General features: G+C 41.7%; 1 protein-coding gene across 1 annotated transcript in view; it reads right to left on the bottom strand.

The window, feature by feature from the left end:
• The window catches only part of lmbr1 (limb development membrane protein 1), a 270,045-nt gene that overhangs the window by 168,657 nt on the left and 76,249 nt on the right, over positions 1-25,139 (bottom strand). Inside the window, exon 5 of the mRNA XM_060825130.1 lies at positions 17,075-17,178. Coding sequence (XP_060681113.1) covers positions 17,075-17,178 — 104 coding nt within the window. The remainder of the gene's footprint in view (positions 1-17,074; positions 17,179-25,139) is intronic.

The following is a 25,139-nucleotide window of genomic DNA, read 5'->3' as shown; positions in this document are numbered from 1 at the left end:
TGTTGCACACTCTCTGTGGCAATAATATCCTCCCCGAAGTAAGGAGACCAAATCTATACACAGTACTCCATCCTTACTGGATGTTATTCTTCATTGAAAACAAATTGAATATAAAAGAAAGAAATTGGTGAGACCACATCTTCAATTTCATATGCAGTTTAGGTCTATTTTTAATTTAAGGAAGGAGCTAACTGCATTCAAGATAGTCTAGAGGAGATCTATTACATTGAAAATGTCCCATCGGAGTTCGCAAGAGTGAGGAGTGACTTAATTAAAGTGCATAAGATCCTGAACAGACTCGACTGTGGATGTGGAAAGAGCATTTCCACTTGTGGATCATTTCAGAACTTGGGGCTAATGTTTTAAAATAGGGGTCATTATTCCATTACAGAGACAAGGGAAATTTATTTTTCCTAGGGTTCTACGTTTTTGGATGTCTGCCTCAGAAGGTGGTGGAGGTCAGACTTGGAATATTTTTAAGACATAGCAGGATAGATTCTCATTAGGCAGTGGAATGGAAGATTATCAAGGGTGGATGGAAACGTGGATTTTGTAACAAAAATTAACTGTGACCATGCTGAATAGCACAGCAGGTTCAAGGGGCTAGATGGTCTAATTGTGTTCAAATTTCTTATGCTTGAATGGTTCAAAAGGAAGTCTGCTTGAAAATTACTGGAAAAGTAGACATTGCTCAGACTTATGACACAGCAGTGAACACTTTTCCTAATTAAACCAAACACCCAGAAAAGCTCACCTCACCTCGTAACATGTTAAAGTATAAATGATAGTAAACTCCCAATTTCCACTACTGAAATAAAATATTTCAATTCATTCTTTAACTTTAAAAGTGAACATTAAACAACAACTATTTATAATTCTAAACCTCCTTTCCCTTAAATGTTTGTTATCTACCTCCCACTCTAAGAATATACCAATTCAATAATCACCCCTATTAAAATTACATCAAATTAATTTTCAAAACCCTACACTGGCTGTTGTCTTTGGTGGCTATTTTCCTCTGGCTATAGATCACACTGGGTCATCTTCGGTCTTTTGCTGCAAAGATGTTTTATATGAAAAGGTACCTTCAATAGTGTGTGTGTTTGGCTGGCCTTTACTCGGACGATGGCAGTTGGTCGATCTCTCTCTGGCTAACTCTCAAAATGCCGGCTTGTTTCATTGTCCACACAATGGACCATCTCATTGGTTTGAAGTTGTCAAAACAGAAAAATTCAAGTTCGACTGGGCTTTACTATCCTGGGACATAATTTAAACTAATGGGCTAAATTCAAACTGTTGTGAAAACATAGCAACCAAATATTACATATTTTCAATTTTCCAGTACGTTCTGAGACTGTAAGTCAGATGACATGTGCCTGCAAGCTCTCTGCGCAAAACAGCTTTCGCTCTCAAATATACAATATATGCCTTCAACTTCATAACAGATTTTAGTTCTTAAAAATGCAGAAATTCTAATTGATGATTATCTTCATGAAGACATGCAAGTTACGGAACTGAACAAGTGGAGTGCTATTAAGGTAGCAGTTAATGTGCATTTGCTCTTTTTTTAAAAAAACACAAGAACTTGGAGGCCATAAGAAAGTGGAACCTGAGTAGACTATGGAATATTCAGCCACAACAAAATGGATTTTCTGCATCAAATGAATTTTCTTGCCAGCCTCATTCATGCCATTTCCTCAGGGTCCCAAAATCTGCTTTTCTCCACCTTAAAGATGCTGAACATTTGGAACATTGACAATTCCAAGGTACAGCATTAAAAACCTTCTCACTCTGGTGACTTGAGATTCGTACCTCAGTCACGCGTGACCAATTTCTGAGACTTGAATCCCTGTATCCTCGATCCTTTAACTAAAATGAAGAACATTGGTATCCATTCTGTCAGGAGCTTTTAAAATCTTTGGAATGAAATAGAATAAAATCTTGGCTTTAATCAAGTAAATGTTAAGATGCTATTCCATTCAGAACCTTGTGCCAGGCTGTGAACAAAGAATTTTGTGTAGGTGGCAGAAAAAAAAATGTATTCCAAGCAGGACACTCACATCTCGAATTATGGTAGAGCCAAAGGATCATTAGAAGCAGCAGCAGCAATAGGTTATTCACCCTTTGAGCCCATTCCACTATTCGAAAGGATCGTGGCTGATCTGACATTCTTCACATCCATTTTTCTGCCTTTGTGCAGTAACCCTGGATGCCTTGAATTTGCCCTCACAGCTCCACAGCAAGAATTTCCAAAGACTCTCAAACTTCAGAGTAGAACTTCCTCATCGCTGAGTCTTAAATTAGCTCCCCCTTATTCTGAGACTATGCCTGCTGGCTCTTTACTCTCGCATGAGGAGCAACATTTCGGAGAAACATCTTTCAATTCCTTTCACATCTTTTAATGTTTCACAAAGTGGGATTGGGCCTGCACTAAATGAAAAAGCAAAGATAAGGTTTTCTCTGCAGTCAACAAGCTGGAAGGGACATATGAAGATTCATTATAAAACTAAGTAGTTGGGCTTCTTTCACAAGTAAATCTTCCGCCCAACTCCACAACTCATTCCATTCATCTAACAAGGACAGAGTATCAAGGAACTGAGTGTGTGCACCGCTACAGAGATAAGGGAATGACAGATGTGTTTACAGAATTAATAAAAATCCATTAGAGGTAAAGAAAGAATTAAATTGAGTAGACATAAACAATCTGGAACATGTAATTTTCTTGCAGGGAAATAATGCTATTGTCGTTGAAAGGTTACTGAACCAAACTTCTTGATAACCAAACTTGATGTGTCTCAAGTAAATAAAGGCTCAAATTAATGCCTTGCTATGCAATCGGACCCTATGGCAAATTTAATTTTTAAAATTCTAAACATCACACCATAAAACTATTTTGTATTTGTTTTATTAATTTGTACTTCAATTTAAACAGAATCTTTACCTAAAGCATCTTTCTTCCCAACAACTTTCCAATATGGTTAGTATCATCTCCCTTCACAAGACAAATGAACAGCAAAAATTGCATGTGCTATTAACACAAAGCAGTGCTTCCGTAATCAGTCTTTAACAACAATTTATGGATCATCAATGAGGAGAAAACAAGTTTTAAAAAAATGAAAGAATGCAATGAAATGAACTGACAAAGCAGACTTCTACTTCCTACTGATTTTGAAGTCTCTTTAATATGGGTCTGATACAAATTAACTTCAATGAGCACTACAAAAAAGGTCATCTGGTCGTAAAATACAGTACATGGTCAGTTTTATGTAAGTTTGCCAAAAGGGATGCAAACCAGGACAATCTCAAACTGCGACACAGGATTGAAGTGAATTAAAAAACTTTTTTTCTCATCCATTGTGCTGTCTTTTTGCTCAGGTTAATAGACATTTTGAGCACCAATATTGGCCTTTTCACTTCCATCTGGTGGATCTAATTAATTAGGCGAGGAAATCATACTGCTCTTTTTATTAATCGACTTCTTTTTCCCCAAGCATTCCACTTAGACACAAACTCCCAGCTGCTACGTTGGAGTTGTGTTTTGTAATGTCTGGATAATTAGAATAATTGGTTAGGATGCTGATGTCATCCGACTGTTGATGAACATGTGGATAATATCACCCTCAGATTATGTTCACAGATTAATACGAACAAAATGTTACAACAGAGACACTTGCTCTGCGTTATCGATAAAATTGATAAGCTCATAACCACGTATCTGGTGTTGTTTACTGCCCTCAGAAACTGGAACTCGACACAACTGTTCAACAAATAATTGATTGCACTCCTCAATTTGCCTGTATAACCAATTATAAATGTTTAGGTTTTACTAATCAATTTAGCCATCCCTGACTAAGTAGTTTCCCACTTCAATTTCATAACAATCTGTCACATCAATAAGTCCAAAGGCAAAAACTTAACTGTAAATATTTCTGAAATTTCAAATACATTCATGAACCTGGTTAAATGTTTTGTTTGTATACAGGACAACTCAACAGCTCAATTCATTTTAAAAGCCATTTGTTGCAATACAACCTGATGCCTGGCTTATACAACAATAACTTTCGCATAGTCACAGTCAAGACTAGCAAGACGAATCTTGGTCACACAAGTTCCCGATGACAGAGACAGGGATGTATAGCACGGAAACAGACCCTTCAGTCCAACTTGTCCATGCCGACCAGATATCCCAATCTAATCTAGCCCCATTTTCTAGCACTTGACCAATATCCCTCCAAACCCTTCCTATTCATATACACACCCTGATGTCTTTTAAATGTTGCGATTGCACTAACCTCCGCCCCTTCCTCTGGCAGCTCATTCTAAACATGCACCACCCTCCGTGTTTCACATTTCCCCTCTCATGCCAAAGCTATGCCCTCTAGTTTTGGACTTCTCCACCCCAGGGAAAAAAACGTGGTCTATTTAGGGTGTAGGTTTGCTCGCTGAGCTGTAGGTTTGATATCCAGATGTTTCATTACCTGGCTAGGTAACATCATCAGTGGGGACCTCAAAGTGAAGCAAAGCTGTTGTCTCCTGCTTTCTATTGATATGTTTGTCCTGGATGGGGTTTCTGAGGTTTGTGGTGATGCCATTTCCTATTCGTTTTTCTGAGGGGTTGATAGATGGTATCTAGATCTGTCTTTGTGTTTATGGCGTTGTGGTTGGAGTGCCAGGCCTCTAGGAATTCTCTGGCATGTCTTTGCTTAGACAACAAGTCTATCCTGGGACAGGCTAAGTCGAATTGGTGTTTTTTTTTCATCCGTGTGTAGGGCTACGAGGGAGAGAGGGTCGTGTCTTTTTGTGGCTAGCTGGTGTTCATGTATCCTGGTGGCTAACTTTCTTCCCGTTTGTCCTACACAGTGTTTGTGGCATTCCTTGCATGGAATTTTGTAGAAGACATTGGTTTTGTCCATGGCTTGTACTGGGTCTTTTAAGTTTGTTAGTTTTTGTTTGAGTGTGTTGGTGGGTTTGTGCGCTACTAGGATTCCAAGGGGTCTTAGTAGTCTGGCTGTCATTTCCGAAACTTCTTTAATGTATGGTAAGGTGGTTAGGGTTTCTGGCCGTGTTTGGTCTGCTTGTTGTGGTTTGTTCTTGAAGAATCAAAGTAGTGCACAAACCCACCAACACACTCAAACAAAAACTAACAAACTTAAAAAGACCCAGTACAAACCATGGACAAAACCAATGTCATCTACAAAATTCCACGCAAGGTCTGCCACAAACACTGTAGGACAAACGGGAAGAAAGTTAGCCACCAGGATACACGAACACCAGCTAGCCACAAAAAGACACGACCCTCTCTCCCTCGTAGCCCTACACACGGATAAAAAAAAACCACAAATTCGACTGAGACAACACGTCTATCCTGGGACAGGCTAAGCAAAGACATGCCAGAGAATTCCTAGAAGCCTGGCACTCCAACCACAAACGCCATAAACAAACACTCAGATCTAGATACCATCTATCAACTCCTCAGAAAACGAACAGGAAATGACATCACCACAAACCCCAGGAACCCCATCCAGGACAAGCATATCAATAGAAAGCAGGAGACAACAGCTTTGCTTCACTTGGAGGTTGCCACTGATGTCACCTAGCCAGGTAATGAAACATCTGGAAATCAAACCTACAGCTCAGCAAGCAAACATACAATCTAAACCTCAACCTGAGCTACAAATCTTGCACCTTGCCTATTTATCCAGTCCATGCCCCTCATGATTTTATAACCTCTAAGGTGATCCCTCAACCTCCAACACTCCAGGAAAATAGCTCCAGCCTATTCAGCTTCTCCCTATTTCGCAACTCCTTCAACCCAGGCAACATCCTTATAAATCTTCTCTGAACCTCTTGAGGTTTCACAACATCCTTCCTAACTAAAGGAGAGAAGCCAGAATTGCACACAATATTCCAAAACTGGCCTAACCAATGTCCTGTACAGTTGCAACATGACCTCCCAACTCCTAATCTCAATGCTGTGACCCAATAAAAGGAAAGCAAATCAAACACCACCTTCACTAGCCTATTTACTTACAACTCTATTTTCAAGGAACCATGAACCTACACTCCAAGGTCTACTCTAAACCAAAAATTTACAATTGTAATTATAATCACAATAGAAACTCCAACTGTGCAACAAGAGGAAGAATAAAGCAGATCCGAATTGGCCAGATCAATGTTAAGATTACAAGCACAGCTAAGTACAGATTCCTGTACTCTATTCCTGAGATGCTGCCTGGCCTGCTGTGCTTTGACCAGCAACACATTTGCAGCTGTGATCTCCAGCATCTGCAGACCTCATTTTTTACTCTAAGTACAGATTCCTATAAGTATTGCTAAATACTGTTATATACTGTTTTACAAGCAACAAATCCATTACCTTTACAAAAAAGGTGACATTAGGTGAAATCCAGATGAACAATCATTTGTCATGGAAAGATGAATTGCCAATTCGAATCTTTTAGAACAGCTTTTAACTTCATAAATCTCATTTCTTTTTCAGAATACAAAAAGAATTAAGCTGTGCTCAACTTTTATAAGTCACTGGTTTGAAATCAACTGAAGTATGCTGTCCAATTTTATGCACCGCAATTTAGCGCGATACAAAGACATCGGTAATGCAGAGCTATGTCACAAGTATAACAGGATGAGAGCCATCAGTTAAGGAAAAACATGGGGAGAATATTCACTAAACCAGTGAAGGTTACAGGTTACATTAAGCAAAATGCTCATGATTGAGGGTTTAAAATGCAGTAAATAAAATTGAACTATTCCCAATGGCAGAAGGACTGGTAATCAGAAGTCACAGGTACCAGATAATTGGCAAAGATAAAGGACCTGAGGAAACAGGAAAAGAATATTTTTAAAACGTAGTAAAATATGATGGTCTGGATGTCTTTAATGCATCATTGGCATCGTCTTTAGATCACATTGGCAAATTGGAAATGTAAGGGTAGCAGAAGATAAAGGCCATCAAGTCAACTTAGAAAAGATAACTTTGCATCAGTGCACTCACCAATGGAGCCAGAATTAAGCAGGGATGATTCTGATGAGGTAGAAAACCCAATTGTCAAGGATGAAAAGATATTTGCCAGACTTTTGGGGCTGAACACAAAAGTAACTCACTAGCCGGCAAGCAATATGTACGTTTAATCACTGCATGTCCAGTAGATTAAGTTCAGTTTTGAAATAAGGAACTAGGCTACAATATAAAATATGAATAGGAAGAGACCGCATTAGTCTGTTTAGCTAGCTCTGTCATCGAACACAATCATTACTGATCTTGGATTTCATCTCTACTTTCCCAACCTCACCACATGTCCCGCGATTCCCTGAGACAAAGATCTGCATCTCAACTGCGAATATATTCAACTGCAGCGCATTTAATATCCTCTGGGGTACAGAATTCCAAACATACACAACCCTTAAGTTAAGGATCTCCATTCCAAATGATTGTTATCTGGAGATTATACGCATATGAAATTAAATTCCCCAGCAGGAGAAGCAAATGCTACCTATTGTCAGGGTACCTATTGAGATGCTGTATATTTCAATAAGCTCACCTCTAATTCTTCCCTGAGAGGATAGACCCAATTTACTCAGTTTCACACCATAGGAAAACTCTCTTATCCCAGTGGCCAATCTAGTGCACGTTAACTGTAAATGTCTCTCATGCAATTATAATTACTCATTTTAAGGTGTTGCCTCACTCGAGCCCTGGACAAGCATCACAAGGCTTCTTGACTGTTGCACTCTAATCCTTTCACAAGAGAGACTAACATGCTCCATTTTCTTCCTATTGAAATACTGCGCCTGTACACTAACTTACTGAATTTCTTGTATGGTACCCCAAAGTCTTCCCTAAAACCAGCATTTAAGTTCTTATCTGAATGCCAAGTTCCTGCACAATCCTCACATTTCCTGATATCATTAGCCCCCAGAAACCTACTGATTCTTATCTTAAATGTGCTCAATGACTGAGCTTTCCCAGTTCTTCAGGTTAGAGAATTCTAGAGATTTCATCTACATCCATTCTGTCACGATCTTTTAAGTTTAAACGAGATCACTTCGCATAATCAAAATCTCTAAGGAATCAAAATCACACTCCTAAGAAAACTCTGACATTCCAAGGATTAATCTGGTGAACCTGGTTATGACCGTTTCCTGTCTAAGAGTCGCCAGTCCACAATATTCCCAGGTGAGCAGGGAGAAACTGGCTCCCCTTCTCTGATCTTTCACGAGTACCACCACCCCACCTTGCTTGGAGTTAAAGACTGCATTTATTAGTTACTACAATTAGTGGATAACTAAAATACAACATGTAAGATTATAAACAAGAAACAAGTTGTAAAGAAATACGAAGCAATCTTTGGGCTGCAGCAGCCATGAAATTGGGTGACATGTGGCACTAAAACTGACAATTGGTTTGGAAATTCTGAGTTCTGCAGATTTGTCGTGAAAAATTGTTCCGATTCCTGGTCAAGTTTGGCTTTTGATTGAAGACGTACTTCCAGCAATCAGAAATGCACTCAGTCTGGGGATGTAACCAACAGAAGTTGATTCAGTTTTTTCCTGTATTACATCTCTTCCTTTGAGGGGTTTCTCAAATTCCTTAACATCTTTCAAGATGCAACATTCTAAGAACAATATCAAGGCTAAATGCAAGCCACACAGGAATTTTCCAGACAGACACTAAATTGCATTCACGGCTATATATGCCTTGTAGGTCTTTTTATTTTTAAAAAGACCTGTACTATTTAAAAATTCAAGTAACCAAGGCAGTAATTGATTTTGAGGTCACGACAACTGTCACTGAACTCTATCCTTCCTGACAAAAGGCTCAAAGCTGTAGGTAATATGCTGGGTGAGGTCACACCAAGGTTTCATACAACTGCAGCAATGAATCCTAACTGCTACACTGAAATCCCCTCGTAATGAAGGACATCAAACAATTTGCCTTCTTGATTGCTTGATGCAGGTATACAACAGTTTTTAGTTACTCAAGAACAAGGATAACAAAGGTTCCATTGGACCTGAACATTTCCAAAATGCTTACGATTTTAAAAAAATACTGTTTATTCCTCCCCTCCGATCTAAGGTGAAAATGTTCCCAAGTCACAGTACATTTCATGTTCTGGTCCCCTCATTTCAACTGTCCAAGTCCTCTTGAACTTCTAGAATTCTCTTCCAATTGCACTTGCATGCAATTTGATGTCTTTGGTGAATTTGGAACAAATAAAATTGGTGTCCTTTTCTCCTTATTTTTCAAATCAACCTATTCGGAAATATTATTACACCTTGCTTGAGTATGTGGAACTTGAACTGGGCTCCCCAATCCAGCAGTAGAGCCACTACCACTGTGCCTCAAGAGGGCCCCCCATTTTGAACTCTGATCCCTGAATTCAGAATCCAGAGTGCTAACTATTCCACCCTGGGAATCCCAGGTCTGTTTTGTTTTGCGTTCCTTTCTTTTTAGCACTTCTAAAGCAGATGGGACTTGAACACAGACCTCCTGGATCTGGGATAAGTATTGAAACATACTGTACAGTTCTGGACTGAGAAAGTTCCACAGAGACCGGTGTCCCACCACCAAGTCACCCTCTATTTACACATGGGAGAGTCCTCAACACTAAGCTAGCTCCCTCAGAGCTAGCTCTCAGAAAGAATAGGATGTCTGACACACTGGTTCTCATCTGTCAAAGCTGAAAAATGTGTTACTGGAAAAGCACAGCAGGTCAGGCAGCATCCACGGAGCAGGAGAAATAACGTTTCGGGCATAAGCCCGTCTTCAGGAATGAGGAACGTGTGCCAAGCAGGCCAAGATAAAAAGGTAGGAGGGACTTGGGGGAGGGGCGTTGGGAATGCAATAGGTGGAAGGAGGTTAAGGTGAGGGTGATAGGCCAGAGAGGTCAGGAAGAAGATTGCAGGTCAAGAAGTCTGAGTCAGAGGGTTGGGACTGAGATAAGGTGGGGAGGATGAGGAAGCTGAAGAAATCTGCATACATCCCTTGTGGTTGGAGGGTTCCTAGGCGGAAGATGAGGCGCTCTACCTCCAGGCGTCGTGTTGTCATGGTTTGCCGATGAAGGAGGCCAAGGACCTGCATGTCCTCGGCGGAGTGGGAGGGGGAGTTAAAGTGTTCAGCTACGGGGCGGTTGGGTGGTTGGTCCAGGTGTCCCAGAGGTGTTCTTTGAAACTTTCCGCAAGCAGGCGACCTGTCTCCCCAATGTAGAGGAGGCCACATCGGGTGCAGCGGATGCAGTAAATGATGTGTGTGGAGGTGCAGGTGAATTTGTAGCGGATATGGAAGGATCCCTTGGGGCCTTGGTTGGAAGTGGGGGGGGAGGAGGAGAGAGAGGAGGAGGAGGAGGAGTGTGGGTGCAAGTTTTGCATTTCTTGTGGTTGCAGGGGAATGTGCTGGGAGTGGAGGTTGGGTTGGTGGGGGGTGTGGACCGGACGAGGGAGTCGCGGAGGGAGTGGTCTTTCCAGAACGCTGATAGGGGAGGGAAATCTGGTGGTGGGATCTGTTTAGAGGTGGCGGAAATGACGAAGGATGATACGATGTATCTGGAGGTTGGTGGGATGGTAGGTGAGAACCAGTGGGGTTCTGTCCTGGTGGCGATTGGAGGGGTGGGGCTCAAGGGCAGAGGCGCAGGAAGTGGAGGAGATGCGGTGGAGAGCATCGTCAACCATGTCTGAGGGGAAATTGTGGTCTTTGAAGAAGGAGGCTATCTGGGTTGTTCAGCATTGGAATTGGTCCTCCTGGGAACAGATGCGGCGGAAGCGAAGAAATTGGGAATATGGGATGGCGTTTTTACAGGGGGCAGGGTGGGAGGTCACCGAGATCACTTCAGTCTTCGAAGCCCCAATGAAAATGGGCTCAAAACTTTAACTATTGCTCAGAAGTCAACCCCTTACTCCCTTCATCTCTTAATGAACCTTCTCCAAATTGCCATGATATTATCCCACTGAAATTAAAAATGGCTAAAATGTACATAGTACTCTGATGTGGTCTTGACAACATCCTGTACATTTGTAACAAGATCCCGCTGTACAATAGCACTCTAGCCTCTCAGCATTTCAGCAATATTCTGTTCTATTCTTCTTGCCACATTTCCCCATGTTATACTCCATTTGCTAAGGTTTTACCCAGTCATATAACCCACAAGAAATTAGTCAAACCATTTCACCTTCACAGGAAAACCATCTTGACTCTTGATAATGGCACTGAGTTTGTAAATGTAACTTTACAGCCTCCTTAAAAATGAATTCCTGCATTTTCTGAAGAATCACCACACTCAAAATGTTAACTCTGCTTTCTTTCCACAGATGCTGCCAGACCTGATGAGTTTCTCTAGCAATTTGTGTCTTTTTCAGATCTCCAGCGTTCACAGCACTTTGTTTTATTCCTGCATCTTCACCCTCATTTTGAATTGGCTGTAAGATACATGTGCCATTATAGTTGATATGGATTTCAACTGCATTATAATTACTATTCACAATAATTCTTTTGACTGAGATTATCACGTAACTCTGCCTCATGACACAAAAGATTAAAATAGCATTATCCTTTGTTTCCTAATGTAATACATTATAGGACAGACTATCAGAAAAAACAGTACAGTCATCCTCTATACCTCATTTGCCAATTTTGGTTACCTGAACAGTCATAACTAGGATGTATTAAAAGGCAATAATCTCCAATACTTCCTTCGTTAATGTTCTCTCCAATGGTATAATTACTGTTAGAAGGCCTGTAAACTAATCCGATGTGTTTTCTGGCCCTTCGTGATCTTAATCCAGAAACATAACGGTTTTCATTCTTCATCTCTCACTAATACATTTATTTCCTGACCTACTAACAACACTACCCTTTCTTTTTCCTGTTCTGTTAGTCTTTTCCAAATATTGAGCACCCTGGAACTTACACTTTCTTCACCTTGTGAAGATGGGTAAGCACTGGTAATTCATTCAAAACTTTTTGATTTGATTTATTACTGTCACATGAACCAAGATACAGTGAAAAGTAGTGTATTGCATCCTACAACAGGGTAACAGAACAGAATATTTAAAAAAGCATTACAACCACAGGAAGAAAATATAAATCAACTCTTCTGTAGCACTGCTAAATCTGTTTAGTGGAAGTCTTCATACATTCCAATAGAGACTTATAATTTATTTTCTTAGTACCTTTTGCATCAAACTAATCCCCTTTTAATCTATTTCCCACCCTCCTCATTTTTACTCATACTGCTTATGTCGTTCATTAGATTTCAAAATCTCTTGTCTTCTGAACTCATCCCATCCCTCTTATTTTAGAGCTCTTGGCAGCCCGAGATAAATGATTTGCAATGACACCGATCAGACCCATCCTGGCATAATAGTTCCCCGTTTCTAAAAAACTGACGCAAAAGCTCCTTTTTTTTTCCAAATCAGTCTTTTAGCTATATTTTTGATTATTATTCATTTATGGGAGTTGTTGTTATTGGCTAGATCACCATGCATTGCCCATCCCCAATTGTTATTAAAGGTGCAGAGCTGCCTTCTTGAAAACCATTACAGACCTCAGGATGTACAGACACCCCCATAATATTATTAGGGTTGAAATCCAAGGAGTTTGACCAAGTAAGAGAAAGAACGAAAAGTTGGGATGGTTTGTGGCTTGAAGAACTTGCTGAATGAGAATGAATGGCAGTTCTCATTTATCTACTGCCATTTGTCTTTAGAGATCAAATAAATTCCAAATCTGGAAGGTGCTATCAAAGCAGACTTAATGAGTGCCAACAGTCTATCTTTAAGGCAGAACCATTGCTGCCACTAGGCACTGGTGAAGGGGAGAGGAATGTTGAACGTGATGGAGACGGTGCCAATCAAGCTGGTTGGTTTGTCCTGGATAGTGTCAAAGCTTACCTTTTAATAAAGGCGTATTCCATCATAATTCCAATTTATTCATCACAGCAGATTTTGGAGAGTCAAGACAAAAACTTTTTGCTGTATAATTACTATCCTTAAAGCTAATCATTATCATCTTTGCCTCCTTATTTATATGGCTGGTCCAGTTCAGTGTTTAGTCAATCTTAACCAGAGGATATTGACAGTGTGGGATTCAGCACCAATAAAACGATTGAATGTCAAGGGTAAATGATGACCTAAAGCAGCAGCACTCTGAAAATGAGAGATTTTTTAAAATCCTGCTGGAATATAACCTGGTGTTGTGAGATCTCTGGCCATGTCGCAGATGGTCACTGCTTGGCACTTGTGCTGCAAATAATATTTGCGCCACACATTAGCCCATGCCTGGATGTTGAGTGTCTTGCACCATATGGACAATCTGCTTTAGTCACAAATGGTACAGAATCTTGTACCATGAGCAGAGAACATGTCCTTCCATCCATTTTTGACCCGATTTGTATATTTAAGATCACAGAAGCAGCAGCAGCAGGAAATGATTAGGCAAGAATGCCACCATGAGAAACATGCACAATGATGTCATGGAGCCAAATTGATTTGCCTCCAACAACCACAAATCTCTAGCATTGCGCAAGGTCTCACTCCAACCAGTGGAGAGGTTTGCCCAGTCGTTGACTCCAGTTATGTTAGACTCCCTAATGCCACATTCTAACAAATGCTGCTTTGACATCAATAAATGGTCACGCTAACTTTACTCTGGAATTCAACTATTTTATCATTGTTCAGACCAAGGCTGTAATGAGGTCAGGAGCTGAGTGGCCCTAATGGAACTCAAACGGAGGGTCACTGAGCACACTGAGAGCTAAGTACTGCTTAATCACACTGATAACGACCTCTTCCAGTATTTTGCTGACAGAGCCCAGCCAATTACTGCTCTTTGTGCTGCTTTTAGAGAACAGGGCATACCTGGAGAGCTTTCCACATGGCCAGGGAGGTATGTGTGCTGTAACTGTATTAAAACAGCTTGGCAAGGGCAGTAGATAATTCTGCAGCACAAATTTTCAGTATTGTTGACAATATTGTCAGGGTCTACTGCAATGGCAGCATCCAGTGCATTCAGGGAACATCACACAGAACAAATCAAATTGGTTGAACAAAGTTAAAAATCACACAACACTGTTTTAGTACAAGAAGTTTATTTGGAAGCACAAGCTTTCAGAGCACTACTCCATCAGGTGGTTGAAGACAGCCATCTGTGATGGGAGGGTTCTCAGGAGAAGGCCAAGATGGATCATCCACTTGGCATTGCTGAATGAAGGTAGAGGTGAGTGCTTCAGCTTCACCTCCTGCATTGACGTGCTGGGCTCTCTTGTTATGAACAAGGATAGTTGTAGAGTAGATTAGACATACAGTGTGGAAACAGGCCCTTCGGCCCAACAAGTCCACACCGACCCGCCGAAGCGCAACCCACCCATACCCCTACATTTACCCCTTACCTAACACTACGGGCAATTTTTTTTAGCTTGGCCAATTCACCTGACCCGCACATCTTTGGACTGTGGGAGGAAACCGGAGCACCCGGAGGAAACCCACGCAGACACGGGGAGAACGTGCAAACTCCACATAGTCAGTAGCCTGAGTCGGGAATTGAACCCGGGTCTACAGGCGCTGTGAGGCAGCAGTGCTAACCACTGTGCCACCGTGCCGCCGGTAGTTCCCCTCCTGCTTGTTCAGTATCCACTATCATTCACAACTGGATGTTGCAGGACTTCAGATCAGGCCTACTGTTTACAGAATCACCCAGCTCAGTCTATTTTCTGCTGCTTCAACATTTTGGCATGCAAGTCATCACGTGTCATCTTTTCAGCAGTTGACAGCTTATCCTTAGTTAGGCTCAGGTTTCTCCTGGCTCACTCTCCTCCAGTCTTCATTGAACTAGTTTCCACAGTTACTGTTCAGTAGACAATATTGCTATGGATCTGACAAAGGGAAACATTTTCCCTCTTCAGCTGCTATCGAACCACAGAACACCTACATTCCAAAACAAGAGGGCATAGGTTTAAGCTGAGAGGGAAAAGATTTAAAACAGACCTAAGGGGCAACTTTTTCACGTAGATGGTGGTGGGTGCATGGAATGAGCTGCCAAAAGTAGTGGTGGAGGCTAGCACAATTACAACACTTAAGAGGCATCTGGATGAGTATATGAATAGGAAGGGGTTCAAGGGATGTGGGCAAATGGGACGAGATTAAGTTAGGATATCTGGTCGATATGGACAAGTTGGACCAAAGGGTCTGTTTGTGCTGTACGTGACTATGTCCTATGATCATTGATCACTTAATCACGTGGAAAACTTCCTTCCTGTTTATCCTATCTATGTCTTCACAAATTTTAGATATCTCAATCATGTACCCTCTCAAACTCTCCTGCTCTAAGGAAAGCAACCCCAGTCTGTCCAAACTCTCCATCCCAGAAAACAACCTGGTAAAGCTCCTCTGCACTCTCTCCAGTACTACCACATGGATTCCAGAACTGCACACATATACAGTTCCAGCATAATCTCCCTACTCTTTAAAGCTCTGCCTCAACTAATAAAGACAAGTATACCATATGCATTCTTCATCACTTTATCCACTATATCTTCACGGACTGGTTTTCATGAGCGTCAAGGTTGGTCTGACCCTGGGTGTTTTGCAGGTTCCTATCAATCATAATATATTCTTTGCCTGGTTTACCCTGCCCAAGTGATGTTCGATATGAAGCAGTCAAAGAGGGCATTAGATAGCAATAAACATTATCCTTGCCTACATCTAACCTGATGCCATGAGACTTTGTGGTCCAATGTCAATGGTGAGAGCTCCCAAGGCAACTCCCTTCCCAATGTATAACACGGCACACCACTTCTGCTGGGTATATCCTGTCTGTGGGATAGGACATACTGTGGAAAGGTGATGTCTGGAGATTTACCTGTAAGGTACGATTCCACTCGACTATGTCCAGTTGTTGATTTCCAATTTTGGCTCTAACCTCGAGGTGCAGAAGGATTCTGCAGGATTGAGTTTGCAGTTGTTGTTTCTGAAGCCCAGATTGATGTCAGGTCGCCCACTCAGTTTTTTTCCTTACTTGGCTTTAGACTTTGTGATGGCTTGATGCAAACAAATGGCTTGCTCAGCCATTTCAGAGGGCAGTTAAGACTACCAGTTGTTCTACTGTAATGTGCGCCTCCTCAGCAAGAATTAGCTAAAACATGATTGATGAATTGTGTGTGTTGTTTAGATCACATGAGCCTTCCACTGAACAGGTACAGCAATCTTCTACAGCAGTTTTCCATAGCAAAATTTTCTATATAATGAGATTGCAGAGGAACACAATTGTCATGTTATAGCAGAAGATCTGTAAGTCAAGCTCTGGTCTAAGTCACATCTATCTAAGACCAGATGAGGACAACAGATATCCTGCCACAAAGGAAATTAGACAAACTGAGTTGTTTTGGTTGATAACAGTCGATACTCATCAGTTACCTGGTCTCCATTAGACTCACTTTTAATGTTAGTTCATTTTGCTGAATTCAAATTTTACCATTTGCCAATGTGGGACTTGAACCCATGCCACATGATTTGTCCACAGCTCTGACTACTTTTTCACAAACAATACCATTATGCCACACCTTCCCAGTTGTAAAATCTGTTTACCCAATGCCAATTAGTGCGTAGCTCAAGCAAATATCCAAAATGATTACGCTTGAGGTTCTGAATATTATTTTTGCACCTTAATTCGTCGTCTCTACAGAACAGCATACCTAATTTTAGGTGTGTCATTTGTTCTTACATGGGCCACTACAACTGGATCAGCCTCATCCCATTTCAAGTTCAAATCTAGAATTAAGAAGCTGACTTAACTCTGGTGCACAAGTGACCTATCCCAACACATTCTTTTCATTCCCACATTCCCTAAGGAGTCAATCCTCTTCAGCCCACTGTGAAAACAAAGTATTCTTGACCATGATTGGAACGCACATGAGAAAATGGTATTAAGATGCTAGGTTATTTTTGGTTGGGAGGTAGAGATCTCCCATCTTACTGACAGTTTCAATTCACAGACATGCAGATAAATCTTAATTCTGATAAGCGCCTATACAAATGGTGACAATTAGAAATTTAAAAAAAAACCTACCTTCTTGGATCCAGCAAATCCTTCAGATTCCAAGAAAAAATAGGCAAAAGGCATCAGCACAAACAGGGAAAGGTTGGAGAACAGGGATACAAGATTCCACAGTCCTAAAGTAGACATGATCAAAAATATTTTGCATAAATAAAGGGACTAAGCAATAGCCCTAAACAAAAAAAAGTTTACATTGTGAAATGCTTTTAAACCAATTTCATCACCTGCACTCTACAACAGTAATTCACACTCTTCCTCAGAATATAAAAAGGCATGCTAACTTACAAAATAATGAAAGTGATTACAGAACTAAAGTAAATTTGACAAGTTAAAAACAATGTGTCAACGTTTACAAATTTACATGTTTAATTCTTCAACAAAAAAAAAACTTTCTGACTAGAATATTCTGATATGGTACTCCAGTTTGATCTTCCAACAAGATAGGAGTTTTGTTGCACAACCAAATGTTAGGGCCTACAGGATGCGATGGGAACCAAAGAAATCCTGATCTATACTTCCAACAAATGTAGCAGTGGCAGAGTCATAACATTCAACTAGTAACCTGGAATCAGAAACTGATGATTTCTGCAGTCATGGCCTCGAATTCATCCATGGAAAGGTGGTGACATTTGAATCCAATTTTTAAAAATGGAATTAGAACTGTGCATCTCATGACAACTACATAACCACTGTCGACTTGACTCGCCAATTAAGGAAGGAAACCTATCCCTATCCCTTCCTTACTCTACCTGGCCTACATGCAACTCCAGACCCACAACACTACAGTGGCATTCTCTTCAAGGGGCAGTGATTAATCAAGTCTGAAAAGTTAAAACAAATAAGCTCCTTTACAGTTCAGAGCTAGGGAAACAATACAGAAAAAGGAAGTTGCAGAAGAATTGAATACACATTTTGGTTCTGTCTTCACTAAACAGGGTACAAAATCTTCCAGAAACAAGGTAAGCAAGAGTCCAAGGAAAGTGTGAAACTGAAGGAGATCAGCATGACTAAGAAAAAGTGCTGGGGAAATTAATGGAGTAAAAGGCTGAAAATCACCAGGGCCATGTTAGCAATGATTGAGAATTGGCTGACAGACAGCAGAGAGCTGAAATAGGCAGAAGTGGGTACTGCAGATGCTGGAGATTAGAGTGGTGCTAGAAAAGCACAGCAGGTCAGGCAGAAGCCGAGAAGCAGGAAATTAGACATTTTGGTCAAAAACTCATCAGGAATGAGGCTGGGAGCCTCGGGGGTGAATAAATAAATGGGGGTTGGGGCGGGGGGGGGCGGTGGTGGTGGCTGGTGCGAAGGTAGGAACTGGGGTGAGGTGGGGGGAGGGGAAATGAGGAAACTGGAGAAGAGAGTGGAAATAAATGAGGCTTTTTCCAAGTGGCAGTCAGTCAGTCATTGCAACAGTTGGTCACAAGTTCTATAAATGATCTGGATCAGGAAACCAAATACACTTCAAAAATTGCTAATGGGTAGGATTGAGTGTTATGTGGAGAACACAGAGGCTTCAAAGTGATTTGACAAATTGAAGGAGTGCACAAACATGAGGCACATCCAGTATATGGCGATTAGAAAGCAATTAGGAAGGCAAACTTTATAGTAACATGCATTGCTACTTCTGAACTCAAATCCTCTTGCAAAATCTTATTGCAGGTATACAGGGCCTTCAACAGACCACACTTGGGGTGTTGTGACAATTTCACTTTCCCCACCCAAGAAAGGATATACATGTTATTGAGGGAGTGCAGAGAAGCTTCATTAAGCGAGTGGCAGGGCTGTTGTTCAAGGATAGACTGGTTTAACTGCGCGTGTATTCACAAGAACTATCTCCTATTCACTAGACATCAGCAAGACAAGAACAGATCTGAATAAAACTCTAAACAGGGCTGCACATACTATATGCAGGGAGATTTGTTTCCCCAGCCATAGAGTGAAGAACCAAAAGGACAGTCTCAAAATATAGGAGAGACCATTTAGGACTGAGATAAGAGAAAACATCTTCATTCAAAGGGTAGTAAACCTGTGGAATTCTCTACCATAGCAGGCTGTGGATGTCACTGAACGTATTCAAAAAAAAAGCAACAGACGCACTTTAGATCTCTAAAGCATCAAGGAGTATGGAGAGAAAGCAGGAATATGACATTGAGATACAGGACCACATTCATGGTCCTACTGAATGTGAAGCATTCTTTAAGGGTTGAATGCTCCTAGATCACAGCAACCTTGGCAAATGGGCAGGAGAGTCTTATGTCAGCATGAATTTGTTAAAGCATAGTCGAAACAAAAATTGATGGAATTGATCAAAATTTGGTTGAAAAAGGTAACAGGAATATTAGGGTAATGCATTTGATGTAGTCTATACGGACTATACAGTAGCATGGTCAAGAAAATAACAGTCCAAGGCTGAACGAGACACTGAATCCAAAACTGCCTAAGGAGAAAGAAGCAGAGGGTGATGGTAAATCTGTGACTGGAAGCCTGTTTCTGGTGGAGTTCCACAGGGCTCATTGTTGGAGCCCTTGCTTTTTGTGGTTGCCTGAATGACTTAGACTTATATGCAGGGAATTTAATCAAGAAGTTTATTGATGACATGAAAACTGGCGGTGGGGTAAATAACAAAGGGAACAGCTCAACACTGCAGGAGGATAACTGGACTGCTCAGTTGGGCAGAGCAGTGAAAAATGAAATTCAACCCTGAAAAAAAGGGTAAGGTACTGTACTCGGGGAAGATGTATAAAATAACGAATTACACTGATACATAGCGATGTTGTGGAGGTGCCAGTGTTGGGCTAGGGTGGACAAAGTTAAAAATCACACAACACCAGGTTATAGTCCAATAGGTTTAAGTGGAAGCACCAGCTTTCAGAGCACTGCTTCTTCATCAGGTAACTAAAGATCACAGCAACCTTGACATGGATATCCACAGATGCCTGGAGGTAGCAGAGTAGGGAAATAAGGTGATTAGAAAGCTAGAGGGATACTTGCTTTTATCACTTGAGGCACAGAATACAATACTAAGGAGGATATGTTGGAACTACATAAAATGCTGATTAGATCACAACTGGAGCGCTGTATGTAGCCTTAGTCACCACATTAAAGGAAGAATGCGACTGTGCAGAAGAGGGTGCAGAGAAGAAGTGCCAGGATGCTGCTAAAAGAGGTAGCTACAGAGATACTTTGATGCACGGGTTGTAACTTTTCAAAAATCCTTGTACACTGGAACGAGTACCTGAAAGCTGCCAATATGATACCCCTATTCAAAATGGGGGAGACACAAAAATGTGGGCAATTACAAGCTGATGAGCCTAACATCACATTGTTGCAAAAATGTGGGGCTCAATTATTAAGGAAGGAAAGCATCACATTTGAAAAATCATACTCTAAGCAAGCAAAGTCAGCATGGCTTCATAAGCAAGCCTCAACCACAGTGGATAGAGGGAAACCAGTAGATGTCTTGTCTTTGGACTTGCAGAACATATGACAATGCTGCCCCTTTAACAAGGTTATGCTGTCCTTGTTTCTATTTTCCCCCCCAAGAAGGGTTGTAAAGACAGGTGCGGATTTGTCTGCAAATGGTTACATTGAACAACAGCAGGGGAGTGGCCTGTTCTCCCAGTTCAGGTTTTTTTCTCTCTAGTTTGGTTGGCTTTAGAAGGCAGTCAGAAAAACTGCTGGGGACCTAGCAAAGCAGCTACATTGCAAAGAGGTTGCATGCTTCAACAGAGGTCTTGCTTCAACTTTCTCTCTGAAAACTGTTTTGCCTGCAAGAACCTGAGTTTGAATTGACCTTTTGCCAATTCGGGTGTTGCAGGAATTGGAACAGCTTCATTAAATTGTGATACAGTCCATTGGGTTATCAAATAAGTTGTTATTATAAATTCTGTTTTCTCTTATTCCTGCTTGAAGTGCAACGTGTAAATAAATTCTCTTTTGCTTGACCAGATGCATCACTCCTGGAACATCCTCTTAACATCTGCCTTTAAAACAAAAGTTAGAGTCTTGGCTACCCAAAAATATTGAGGGGGTCTGCCTTGGTGCATAACAAAGGCATTTGACAAGGTACCTCAAATAGATACTTGGCAAATGGGCAGGAAAGAGCAGGTGAATAGAGGTACTTTTTCTGGTTGACAACCTGTAAGCAGTGCATTCCACAGGGATCAGTGTTTGAACCACAACTGTTTACAATATATATTGATGACTTGAAACAAGGAAGAAGTGCAGTCGTGCTTGCAGATGACAAAAATGGGTGGAAAGGTAAATTGCAAGGGGGATACAAACAGTTTCCAGGGAAATACTGATAGTCTTCATTAAATGGGCAAAAAGTTGGCAAATGGAGGATAATCTAGGAAAATGAGAGCACAAGAGTGGTAAGGGCATGGAATGCTCTACCTGCTAATGTAGTCAACTCAGCCACATCAGGGAGATTTAAACAATCCTTAGATAAGCACATGGATGATTTGGGGATAGCGTAGGGGGACGAGCTGAGAATAGTTCACAGGTCGGCGCAACATCGAGGGCCAAAGGGCCTGTTCTGTGCTGCATTGTTCTATGTTCAAGCCAGGGCAACAGGGAAATTTGAATATACAATACTTACCCTGTGAATCAGCAGAGCAAAGGCTGGACAGGAGTGTAAGTGAACACGGAGACTGCTGGGTAAATAAACTAATATATTCGGGCAGTGGCAAAACGCAAAAATACTACACATGCAGCTCTCCCACCCATCCTGCTCATCGAACAAAAAAGAAAATGACTATGCGGAGGTAAGTGTTTTTATAAACCTCTTTTGGCGATTTCGAGCAGAAGGGATGAAAGCTAGAGCAATTGCGTGCTCCTCCTGCAGGATGTAGGAGGTTAGGGTCACCACTGGTTCCCTGCTGACTTCACCTGCGAGAAGTTCTGCCCCCAACTCCAGCTCCTCACAGACCGTGTTAAAGAACTAGAACTGGAGTTGCAACTGACAGAACTTTGGATCATTCAGGAGGTTGAGGGGGTGATAGAGGAATTATAAGGAAGTAGTCATACCTGAGTTACAAGATAAAGGTAACTGGGTGACCATCGGGAGAGGGAGGGGGAAAGTGAACAGGCAGACAGTGCAGACACCCCTGTGGCCACTGCCCTCAATAGTAAGTATACTGTTTTGGATACTGTTGGTGGAGGGGACCTATCAGGGAAAGCCACAGTGCCCTGGTCTCTGGCACTGAGACTGGTTCTGTGATTTAGAAGGTGGTGGTGGTTTGGGAGCGGGGGGAGGAGCAGGAGCACGATTGTGATAGGAGATTCAATGATTAGAGGAACAGACAAGAGAGTCTGTAGTCGCGACGGGGACTCCTAGACAGTACATGGTCTCCCAGGTGCCAGGGTCAGGGATGTCTCAGATCGAGTCAATAGGATTCTCATGGCGAAGAGTGAGCAGCCAAAAGTCGTGGGATACATCGGTACTAACAACATAGCTAGGACAAAGGATGAGTACCTGAAAAGTGAATATAGGGGTTGGAAGGTAAAAGTCAAAATGAGCAGAATAGTAACTTCAGGATTGCTATTGGTGTCATGGGCGAGTGAGGCTAGGAACAGAGAGCAAGTGAAGGAGAACACATGAATGCAGAGCTAGTCTAAGAGGGGGAACTTCAGATACGTGGATCATTGGGATACCTTCTGGGGAAGGGTGGGACCTGTACAAGGAGGACAGGTTGTATCTGCACTGGAGGGGTACCAATATCCTGGTCAGGTTTGCCAGAGCTCTTCAGCAGAGTTTAAATTAGTTTGCTAGGAATAGGAATCAGAGCATGAGGCAGCTGGTGAACAGGCAGATACAGCATGCAAAGAGTGCAACTAGAATTCTAACAACAAAGATATCGAGTTGACTCCCATCTACCACCCCCTGAGAAAAGGAACAGGAAGTGACTTCACCACAGGAAATAACGTCACCACAGGAAATGACATCACCAACCCAAAGAACCCAAAACATATAAATAGAAAGCAGGAAGTTTCAGCATTGTTTTGCCCGAGGCCCATTAAAAAGGTTTACCTAGCAGGATAACAAAATGAGTGGAAATGAATCTTTCAGCTCAGCAAGCAAACCGACATCCAAGACCTCAACCTGAGCTAGATATTTTGTCAAAAAACTCCAAGTGTGCAGAGAGTTTGTGACAAAGGATAGACAATTGATAGAGCAAGGTTGCAGCCAGTGTGATGGGTTGAAGTATATCTTTTTAACAGTAGTAATGTCAGGAAGAAGGGTGATGAACTTAGACCATGGATCAGTATTATGAACTATAATATTGTGGCGAGTATGGACACTTGGATATCACAAGGACAGGAGTGGTTGTTGGATGTTTCGAGGTTTCAAATGGAATAGGGGAGGGAGGGAGGGAAGGAAAGAGGTGGGGGAATGGCATTGCTAATCAGGGATAGTCTCACAGCTGCAGAAAGGGAGGTGGTCCGAGAGGGTTGTAGGAGTCAGAATGGGTGGAAGTCCGAAACAGGAGAAGAACAGTTAATTTATTGGGAGTTTTCTGTAGACCCTCCAATGGCAACAGAGGAACAGATTGGGAGGCATATCTTAGAAAAGGTGCAGAAGTAACAGGGTTGTTGTCATCTTCAACTTCAACTTCCCTACTATTGATTTGAACCTCCTTAGCACAAATAGCTTGGGTGGAGCAGATATTGTCTGCTATTGACTCAAGAATCCTTCCTGGACAGATGCAGACAGGCCACCTAGAGGAGAGGCCATATTGGATTTGGTGCTTGACAAGGAACCATATCAGATGTCATATTTCTCGATGGGTGAATTCTTCAAAGTGACCACAGTTCCCTGACCTTGACTCTACTCATGGAGACGGATAGGAACAGATGATATGGGAAAGTGTTTAATTGGAGAAGGGGAATTACAACGTGGAGTATAAACTGGGAGCAGATATTCTCAGGGAAATGCATGACAAATGTCTGGTTACAGAATTGGCTAGCCCATAGAAGACAGAGGGTGGTAGTAGATGGAAAATATTCATCCTCAAGCTCAGTGACCAGTGATGTTCCACAGGGATCTGTTCTGGGACCTCTGCTCTGTGATTTTTGTAAATGACTTGGACGAGGAAGTGGAAGGGTATGTTTGCAAGATTGCCGATGTCACGAAGGTTGAAGGAGTTATGGACAGTGTGGAGGGCTGTTGTAGGTTGCAAAAGGACATTGACAGGATGCAGAGCTGGCAGAGAAGTGGCAGATGGAGTTCAACCCAGTCAAGCATGAAGTAGTTCATTTTGGAAGGTGGAGTTTGAAAGCAGAATACAGGGTTACAGGTAGGATTCTTGGCAGTGTGGAGGAAAAGAGGGATCTTGAGGTCCATGTCCATAGATCCCGCAAAGTTGATAGTTATTCAGAAGGCAGATGGTGTGTTGGTGTTCATTTGCAGGAGGATGGAGTTTAAGAGCAGCGAGGTTATGCTGTAGCTCTGTAAAGCCCTGGTTAGACCACCATTGGAATATTGTATTCAGTTCTGGTCACTCTTTAGAGGAAAGATATGGAAGCTTTAGAGAGGGTGCAAAGAAGATTTACCAGGATGCTGCCTGGATTGGAGCTCATGTCTTACGAAGAAATGTTGAGGGAGTTAGGGCTTTTCTCATTGGAGCAAAGAAGAATAAGAGGTGACTTGACAAAGGTGCACGAGATGATGAGAGGCATAGATAGCATGGATAGCCAGATATTTTCTCAGGTGCAAATGGCTATCACAAGGAGGCATAATTTTAAGGCAATTGGAGGAAGGTTTAAAGGAGATGTCAGAGGAAGGTTCTTGACACAGTGGTAGGTGAGTGGAATGCACTGCCAGCAGTGGTAGTCACATACATTAGGGACATTTAAGTGACTGTTGGATAGACACAATGATGATAGTGAAATGAAAAGCATGTACGTTACTTTGATCTGAGTAGGATAAAAGGTCAGCACAATATCGAGGGTCAAAGGGCCTGTACCGTGCTGTACTGTTCTATGGAAGGGAGAAGAAAACAACAGTGTTATTCAAGTGCTGAAAAACAGTAGAAAGCTGAAACAGAAGGACTTGAGGGCACTGGTGTACAAAACA

The sequence above is a fragment of the Hemiscyllium ocellatum genome, chromosome 5 (genome assembly GCF_020745735.1).
Source record: "Hemiscyllium ocellatum isolate sHemOce1 chromosome 5, sHemOce1.pat.X.cur, whole genome shotgun sequence".
Taxonomy (NCBI): domain Eukaryota; kingdom Metazoa; phylum Chordata; class Chondrichthyes; order Orectolobiformes; family Hemiscylliidae; genus Hemiscyllium; species Hemiscyllium ocellatum.
This window is presented reverse-complemented; position numbering and strand designations above follow the sequence as displayed.